General features: G+C 45.6%; 1 protein-coding gene across 1 annotated transcript; it reads left to right on the plus strand.

Annotated features, from left to right (window-relative positions):
* The first annotated feature begins 7,736 nt into the window (after nt 1-7,736).
* Nucleotides 7,737-9,537, plus strand: PRR9 (proline rich 9). Its single transcript, XM_040998850.1, has 2 exons — nt 7,737-7,984; nt 8,436-9,537. Exon 2 carries the CDS (start codon nt 8,457-8,459, stop codon nt 8,781-8,783), a length of 327 nt encoding a protein of 108 aa, XP_040854784.1. The 5' UTR covers nt 7,737-7,984; nt 8,436-8,456; the 3' UTR covers nt 8,784-9,537.
* The last annotated feature ends 280 nt before the right edge of the window (nt 9,538-9,817 follow it).

Genomic DNA, 9,817 nt, shown 5'->3' on the forward strand with positions numbered 1-9,817 from the left:
ATCTTCTAATGGCTACTCTCCCAGCAAAGAGCCGGATCAAAGGCATTGCAGGGAAGATGGCTGAAACACGATAAGAGTGCCGTATCCCCCAGGAATGCGGTAATTATTCCCAGCCCCAGCGGCGGTTACCAGGGCTCTGCGTCAAGCAGCAGAGGGCTGTATAAATAAGAAACACCCAAAAAGTAGCACCACCAGACCTGAGCAGCGCCAGGCGTGATGGTTCACAGATAACAAGCTGCGGCAAATCACAGCCCTCTCCTGTCATGCCAGGACCATTCTGAGGGGCCAATTTTGGGGATAAGAGGACACTAAAGGAGACTCAACCAAGATCCCCTTGCCTCGTGCTTAACAATCAGGCAGAATACTGCTGGGCTTGAAATGGGTCCTTGTAAATAAAGCCAGCTGGGGCCTACAGGCTGGAAGGGGAGCCACATTCAAAAGAGCTGGGTCGACAATCCCAAGAAAGTCGTACTTTGAAACTGAAAGAAAACAGAGACCATCCTCTGGTATCTGCCACTTCCATATGTGAATGGCACCAGATGGCAAGAAGCAACCACTTCCCAAACCTGCCCAGTGCCTGCTGTCCTGCTTCCACTCAACCCAAAATCCCAGCCCAGGCACATGCTGAAGGCTTCACTGATAATATCACATAACCACTCCTGGATCACAGTTGTAAATGCTCAGTCAATACTCTAAGTCATCTGCCAAACACATAGAGATCCCAAGCTGCAAACTGCTTGTAAAACATGTTTTCTGATATTTCCAGGTGCATGAATCCTCAGACATCTCATTTCTCAAATCTTGGCTCTTCCAGGCTCAGAGAAAATTCTACTCAGACTCAGTGTCCCCACACCCTCATCCCCTTCACCTACACCACACAAACCACTTAACTGACTCAAAGCTCACCTTCCCCCAGACTCCACTGAAGTCACCCAGTGAAGTCTTGGTAACAGTTACATAGAAACTCAGTGATTTCTTGCTTGAAACCTTTCAAAGCCTTTCCTCAGCACTTTTCCACTTTCTCCTAAGTGCAGTCCAGGAGAAAATGGCACAAATCAGAGAGTTTGTTGTCCATCACTTTTCAGCCATTGTAGTCTTTCGCATATCACACCTAGAAATGTCTTCATCTTTTAACTCAACACGGGAGTCACTTGCTCAGAGAAGCCTCCCATCCTGCCACCTCAGGCCAGCTTGATGCTCCTTTTTGTGGTCCACAACAGCCATGCCTTTCTGTCCTGCAATACTTTTCATGCCATACTATGATCAGTTATCTACAAATTGACTTTTCCCACTGACCCATTAACTATGAGATGGACAGGCACACACAGCAGATATGTGACAACAAATGAGAGCCTGGTGGATCTGAAGGCATTTTTCCAAAGAAGAAAGATTTGCTCTGAACAATTGCTTGACAATTGTGCTTCTTAAGCTTACAGCATGGAATCATCTCCAGAATTGAGTAGTGGGCAAAGTGGAGAGGAGCTAAATACAGGAGACCCAGGACGGAGAGAGGCAGCCCTGGCCTTGGACACAATCTTATCCATAGCCATTTTCCCAAAGGCCACAAGACAAAGACCCTGCCAGCCTTCACCCTACCCTCACCAGGAAGGTAGATCCTGCCTCCAAATAGGTCTCCCACCTTGGAAGGCTGTATGGCATGGAGAAGGTGCTTGATGCCAGACAGACATGGGTTCAAAGTTAACTTTCCACCAGGAAACACTGAAGCCAAGTTGTTAACTAGCCTTGATGGGAGAAGAGCCTGTGTGTCTTCACCTAAAGAACAAGAAAGAAATACTCACAGTGGAAATTATTGTACTAACGACATAGATTGAAATGCCTATAGCCCACACCAGAGCACCTGGGTTCCATATCCAGTTTCAGCACTTGACCCCAGCTCTCCTGCTAATTCAGACACTCAGCAATTGTGGTGAATGGCTCAATATCCAAATGTGAGACCTGAACTGGATTCCCTGATCTCAGCTTTGGCCCCCACCTCTCTGTAGGCATTTGGAGAGGGAGCCATTGAATGACAGTATTCTTTCCCTCTCTCTTTCTCACACTCTCTCTCAAATAAATTGATGTTAAAGTCTCCCTAAGGGATGAGAGAGGGGTGATGAGGTAAGATATCTATGTCAAGCCCATGATAAGGAGCACTGAGCTCAGGAAGCCAGGAAGGCAATAAGACTCAAGTACCCAGTTCAACACGAGGAGCCATACACAACTCAATGGGACAAGAGCTTCTTCTTTCCGTTCACTATTGGAAACAGGGGGAAACAAAAGTGTTCCAGAAGATGATGAAAAATATCTTTAATGGCAGATAGAGTTAGGGACCTTCCCCTTAGCCCTATTGACAAATTGGACCCATAGTAGGAACCATGAGACTTCTGTGTCACTGGATACCAGAGCTGGATGTGTAACCTAATTTACCCTCAGCATCATCATGCTCAGAGAGGGGAATGACAAAATCACAGTGAGTTGCCTGGTAGATCTAGTCCGAAATACACCACACTCAGACTAAAACAGAAAAAAGTTGAAAACCCAAAGTGAACCTATATAATTTGGGAACATCATTTCCACCATTGTCTGTGTTTAGTGGCCTTTAACCTGACCTCCCTGACATATAGCAAATATATATGTGTAAGTATATATGTCTGTATATTTATATATATGTATGTATACTTTTATACATTGTGGTCTACAACAGCCATGCTGTTTTTCTCATGATTCCAAACACTAGAAAACACTGGCTGCTCTGTATCTTTGTTGTCATCCTGAAGTTTATGAAGGGCCCCAATGCAGTGATCTCCTGAGCATTCATTCACATGTACCATTGCCCAGACTAGACATGGGCCCACCATGTGACTTTGAACAAGGCCTTTGATACTGTCTTGCCTCGATTTCATCATCTAAAAGAATGTAACCAATAAATAGTTCTGTACCTCCTGTTTGAAGCATGTGCCGGCTAAAATGAGGAGGTAGAATCAGACAGACTCCCATGTCCCTTTTGGCCCTAAGGCTCCTCCTACACCTCTGATTCAGACTCTGGAGGGAAGAGAGAAGATGGACACCCTGCTCCAGGAATTCACAAGCTCAGTGAATGCTCTACAGGCACCTGTCCGCCAGGAAGTGGATAAGCCATGTTTTGTAGCATTAAGCTTTATCAGAGCCCTTGCCCTATAATATACAGCAAATGAATCTGAGGAGTCTGGGGACTTTTATGATGTGAGCAAAGAAGATAGCTATGTGATGGCAATGGGAAAGAAAAAACAATACCCTGCACAAACATGAGTCTCTTCTGCTGACCCCCTTTAATTACACCCTGGCTCCCAGTAATGACAGTTTCAGAAGTCTCAAATCTTAAATCTCAGTTGACATGAATCAGATTATTTCCAATTTTGCTGGAGGGCTGGGACTGGTCAGAGAAACTACTAAATCATCTTATCTTGAGATGTGGGGTGGGACAATTTCCCCAAAGTTGTCTAAGCTCCAGTTCTAGAAACTGGACCACAAAAGGTTGCTTTTTACAGGCTCAGACCCCAAACATTCTCCCTCTGCTTCTAAAAAAAGTCAGGTCACATGAGGCCCTTTAGTCATTCAGCCAAGCCACAACTGCACGTGGAAGGCAGAAGACGAAGTCTTCCAGGAAGTATACTATAACCTAATCAGGCAAGAAGAACACCCCCCGCCCCAACACACACACATGCATCCATACACTCAAAAAGTCACATTGATACCTGGGGCTGATCATTCACAATAATATATGTAGTATCTCAGATTGTCACAATTTGAATAGACCCATTTGAATGCTTAATTTCCTTATTTCAAAGATCAGGAAGCTGTGGCCAGAGAGGGTCAGATTTACACACCCTGTTAGGGACCAGGTATCCTGGGCTTTAGTACAGTACATTGCTAAAGTACAAGTCAAAAAACTGAGTGTGAGGGAAGCAGAGTAATGAACAAGGAGCGAAGAGAACTTGGAACAACCAAGGAAATGTTCATGGAGGAAATGAGTCCTGAATTGACTCAGATTACACCAATGTTCTATCAATAGTTTAATAACCTAAATGTCACATGCTTACTCATCACACAAGAAATCTGTGAAGTAGTCTTTTCCCTCCCCAAAAAAACAAAATGTGGTTCTGGGAGGCTAAGTCATTTATCCAATATCTTATCAATTCTATGTGATAGAGTTAACTCTAAGTTAACAGGGTCCTGAATTCAACTTACTCCATTCATCTCATTGCCTCTTATGCCAAAAACCAATCTTTGATTGCCAATGCTGACATGACAGATAGGTATCTACTTAACTACAGAACGTTCAGATGAGCTTTCAAGTCTTCATCTGAGGCCCCCCTCCTGCAGAATTCCCAAGGGCTCCAGACATTAGGAAATTAGTTTCCCACTGCTGCCTTAACTAAGGAATCGAACCTTAGCTGCTAACAATAGCAGAAATATATGAGCTGCTCTGGAAGTCAGATGCCTGACAATGTACCACTGGACCAAAGTCCAAGAGCCAACAAGGGCGCTTTCCTTTCTTGAGGTTTTGTGGGAGGGATTTTTCTTGCCTTTTTCCAGCGTCCAGAGTATGCACCCATTCCTGGTCCATAGTTTCCATTCATCTTCACAGAAGTCAGCAATGGCCAGTCATGTCTTTCACACATGATGTGAATCTGGGGATGATCATCCTGCCTCTTTTTCCCTCTTCAGGACCCTTGTAATAACATTGGCTCTGAGATGGTACAAGATAGTCTTCTTATTTTATAGTCATGTGATTAACAATCTAGTTTCCAACTGCTCACCTAATTCTCTTGGTCCAATTAACCTGACATATTCATAGATTCCAGGTTGGGATGTGGGCACCTTGGGGATGCAATTATGCTACCTGCCACAGAAGAATCTGTAGTGGATTTCAAGATTGTTCTACTAACAGGGATCAATTTAGTGACTAGCAAGAAATCTTTTGAGAGGAGTCCAGCTCCAGTTTCTACCTGACCAGATTCATTCCTTTTCCAATGATAACGTGATCTCGCCTCTCCATTGCTCTGCACAATCCTTTGTCTGCCTGTCTTGGGCCCAGCCAAAGCCACAGGCATGAGCAAGCTCAGCTTGTCACATCCTGGTGCAGCAAGCTTCTAGAGATCTCAACCAAGCAGGTCTCTTCTCCCAATGTCTTACCCATCCCTTTCCTGAATTATCCTATTACTTGGGTCTCTATGCTTCAAAAGCTTTCCTTGCTCGAGTCTGTCTGGAATGCCACCTTGCCCACTTTTTTTTCCACTTGGGTAACTCCCACTGCCCTGTGAGACATAGCATGGGTGTCTCTTCTCAGAGTCTACCATGACTTTCTGCCCAAGACCTGTAAATGGAGCCTTCTTCCAGGGAAATGGAGCTTGCCTTTCCCCATCTGTTCTATGATAATAGGAGTCCCTTAAATTCAGGGTCATGATTGACTGAACGAATGGACTAATTAACTCATTGATGGAGAATTTATTACTTCCTTGTCCATTGGAGAATTGCTCTCATCTCATAAACAGGCTTCCTCTGGAAAGGGTAAAGGAGGCAAGGAAGGAAAAATGGAAAGAAAATATTGGGGGGGGGGGGAAGGATAACAGAAAGAAAATGTGCAAAAAGCCTTGCCTCCCCATCCTATACCTAATCACCATTCTCATATTTCCATGTAGCCCTGCATCTTCAGATACAGCCCTGAGTATTTCAAATTCCTCTTTATGGAGGCATATGACTTTGTCAGGCTACCAGGGGCCATGCTGGTGTCACATCAGCTGTTTGTGCACCAGTCTTATGGACTACAAGTGCTGCCTGATCTCCCCCAGAACACACTTTTTTTTCTTTTAAAGATTTATTTATTTTTTTATTGGAAAGGCAGATATAAGAAGATCTTCCCTCTGATGGATCACTCGCGGCTGCAACAGCTGGAGCTGAGCCGATCTGAAGCCAGGAGCCTATTATGAGTCTCCCACGCTGGTGCAGGGTCCCAAAGTCTTGGGCCATCCTCGACTGCTTTCCCAGGCCACAGGCTGGATGGTAAGCAGGGCCACCAGGATTAGAGCCAGCACCCATATGGGATCCCAGCACGTTCAAGGCAAGGCCCTTAACCGCTACACTATTGCGCCTGGCCCCAGAACACGTTTTAAAAGCTAGTCAAGTGTCAAGCATCCAAAACCTACTTGAAGTTATTTATGATGTTGGTCACTATCTCTCTTAGCAAGCAACTTTAAGAGTTTGGAGTTGGCTTCAAAGAATAAAGGAGAGGCCCGGTGCGATAGTGTAGTGGTTGAAGTCCTCGTCTTGCACACGCACCAGGATCCCATATGGCCACCGGTTCCAATCCCAGCAGCCTCACTTTCCATCCAGCTCCCTGCTTGTGGCCTAGGAAAGCAGTAGAGGACGGCCCAAAGATTTGGGACCCTGAACCCACATGGAAGATCCAGAAGAAGCTCCTGGCTCCTGACTTCGGATTGGCTCAGTTCCAGCCATTGCAGCCACCTGGGGAGTGAATCATTGGACGGAATATCTTCCTCTCTGTCTCTCCTCCTCTCTGTATATCTGACTTTCCAATAAAAATAAATAAATCTTTTTAAAAATGAAGTATAAAGGAGAACTGCATCCTTTTTAAAGTTCCTGAGATTTGGTCAACATTATCTTATAAAAAAAACAGCTGCCACTTGAGACAATGGAATGCTGCTTTCATAATCAGTCTTTTCCCATTTTTAGTTAAATGGGATTTTTCCTCTACCCTCAGATATCTCCCACGTCACCTTCTTCATTCCTTTGTCAATGCATTTACCCCCAACAGTAGTCATGTCCCTTCTGTTGTCTTCCACTTCCCAATACTCATGGCAAAGCCCTTTCCCTACAGGAATTTATAATCCTACACATAAATCTTATACATAAATAACTGGAATTCCTAGTAGCAAACAGTGCATGCCACATAAGCAGTGCAAACAATACTCTGGGAGTTCACAAGCAGGGGTGACTCCATTGCTGGTTTGAAGCAGTAAGGAAAGAGGCTTGCCTGAGCATGGCTTTGGAGACTGCTAAGATTAAAACATACAGAAAAGGGTGGCACACAGGGTGAAAGCGACAGTGCAAGCCAAAACTCAGCGGAACGGAAACTATTCCTTTCATCCCAGAGCTTTTATTGATCTGCGTCCTAAGAAAAATTTTCCAGGAAACCTGTCTTGCTCCAACCTGTTTTCTTGGACACCATGAAGACTCTGTGACTCCACTTTGAGGACAGTGTCATAAAGCAAGGATGACAAGCAGGTAGTGTCTGTCTTGATTCCGCCTCTACCTTCCCCTTCACCCTCCTTCAAACATAAAAGTAATAAATGACTCCATTATCCTTCAAGATCTCCATGCAGAAAAAATAATAATAACAATTCCCTCCAAGAAACAAAATGGATCCTTTGTTGACCTGATGCCACAGGAGAGGCTCTTGCTCATGGATCTAGAAGTGCGAAGTTCCAAACTCAACCAAGAGCCATCCACTGGAAAAGTCCAAAATAAGCCACACAAGTCCCCGATGCAGACAGACCCCAAGTCTTCAGCCTCGAGTCTTCCTGTTGCAGAAGACAAGATGAGCAAGGGGGATCTTATCTCTCACCACATCCTGAGCCAGTGTGGGCAGACAAGAAAGCCCAACCTGGTTGGCAGCTTGAGATAACATTTTATGAACATTCTCTTCCTACTGCCTCCTGATGAAAGAGATCTGAGAGGAACTCCTCCCTGTTGAGGTCTAGTGTAGACCCAGAGGCCAAAACGTGGATTGTTTAACAGGCATCCCAAGCAGTGACTCAAACCATTGGGGATTTCAGAGGAAGCTCGTTATGGTGATGCCACAATTAGGACCTCAGCCCACGTGGCCAGTCAGTCTTGCGGGAGGCCGGACCAAGCACTGTATAAAAGTCCCCACCTTTCTGGACTCCACAATCCTCATCCTTTGCTGGGTCCTGCTGAAGATCAGGTAGGAGAAATATTTGCTGCCTCAATTCTCTGTCTCTCTCCCTCTCCCTATGTGTTGCCCAGTCTCTGGAAGGCCACTGTTCTGCTCCTAAAATGTACTTTCCATATTTATTTTTAAAGTAGTTTTCCATTTCTTGGGCTGATAAAATTATCCTGTGTATGCTATTTAGTCTCTTGCTCCTGATCTTCAAAAGGATAAATCAAATAGAAGACAAAGATTGGGGCTTGGGGCTGTGGATACACAGACAAAGCCGTGAGAGTATTCTTTTCTCAGAGACAGAAGTTAGAAGGAACTAAGGCAGGCATACAACAAAGAGGGATAAAAAGCAACAGAAATGAGATTGTAGGGCTATTCTCCGTCCATTCTCCAATTACCCTCTCAAACCTTCACCAACCAGATGCCAACCTTATGCTTTAATGGTTGATCCTCTCAAATGTGATGTCTGTTTCAGGTTCTGGAAATCAGCCCCAAGATGTCCTTCAGTGATCAGCAGTGCAAGCAGCCCTGTGTGCCTCCTCCATGTCTTCAGAAGACCCAAGAGCCATGCCAGGCACAGGCTGAGGAAGTGTGTGTTGCCCCTTGCCAGGACCCCTGCCCAGAGAAGGGCCTGCCACAAGTCCAGGAGGTGTGTCTTCCTGAGAGCCAGCAGCTAAACCAAGAAAACTGCCCACAGCAAAACCAAGACCAATGTCCGTCTCAGAGCGTGGAAGTCTGCCAGGAGCCAGCTCAGACGAAATGCGTGGAAGCTGTCCCACAAAATGTTCAGGAGAAGTGTCCGCTCCCTGGAAAGGGGAAGTAGCTGCCCAGATGCCCTCTGGGGCCCAGAAGATGGCCATGGGTGAAACCCAGTCCCCACCCCCTTCACTCTGGTGACTTCCCCTGAGGGTCCCTCTGTGTGCAGTGTGCCTCCCTGCCCCCTGTTGTTCTCAGTGCTCCAGGACTTGGTCTGTGTCTCTGAAGATGGTTCTCTCTGTATTTCATCAACTTCTGTGAACAAGCAGTCCAGTGGTAGGTCTCAAATGCAGGAATGATCTTGTCAGGAGAGACTGCTGAAGCCTAGCACAGCTGCTTGGGGACATAAACTCACCCACCCCTGGGTGGGTAACACCCAAGGATGTCCCCATATGTCTTTCAGAGGGTCAGGCTCTCAGCTGACATGCAAACCAAGCTGAATTCTATGAACTTTGCACAGAACAGCATGGATCGATGCAAAAATTAAAAATTGGGTAGATTCATCTCTGCATCCTAAAAAGATCAGGAAATGGTTGTACATGGGAATGATGATTGTGCTTTTTCTAAAGCGTCTATAAATTATTTAATCGGAACAGCCAAGAAAGAATGCAGAGAGGGGACTTTGGGGTCCTGTCAATCCTTGTGCTTCCTAGGTGATCTGCTCTGGGACCTTCATTTTCACCACGTACACTCTGCAGATCTGTGATTTGTGTCTGGATGCAAGCTGGCCACCCTCCAGCTTCCTTGCCTTCTTCTCCCTGGTGAAGGTGAAACATAACAATAAAGCTGATCCTCAGGCTGACATGTGATTTGATGTGTGTTGTTCCATCTCTTCCACCAACCACTTGCCGGCCTCATGATGATACCTTTCTGCTCCTTGAGGGGGGAACCTGGAGCATGAATAAAAGAGATCTCACAAATATAATCTCATAAATATAATATGCTGAAAGGGGCCTCCTTTGGGTCATCTGGACCCACCAGCTCCTCTACAACCTGTCACAGACTCACCTGTACACATACTTCCCACATGACAGCATCCAACAAGGACCTGTTCAGGACTCCAACTTCAGGTCCAGGATTCTTTTCCCAACATGCTCTGTC

The sequence above is a fragment of the Ochotona curzoniae genome, unplaced genomic scaffold (genome assembly GCF_017591425.1).
Source record: "Ochotona curzoniae isolate NIBS_2020 unplaced genomic scaffold, NIBS_Ocur_1.0 scaffold_1037, whole genome shotgun sequence".
Lineage (NCBI taxonomy): Eukaryota > Metazoa > Chordata > Mammalia > Lagomorpha > Ochotonidae > Ochotona > Ochotona curzoniae.

What these genes read in the sequence shown, in the direction of transcription:
- PRR9 (XM_040998850.1), top strand. Translation starts at nt 8,457, where the DNA reads ATGTCCTTCAGTGATCAGCAGTGCAAGCAGCCCTGTGTGCCTCCTCCA.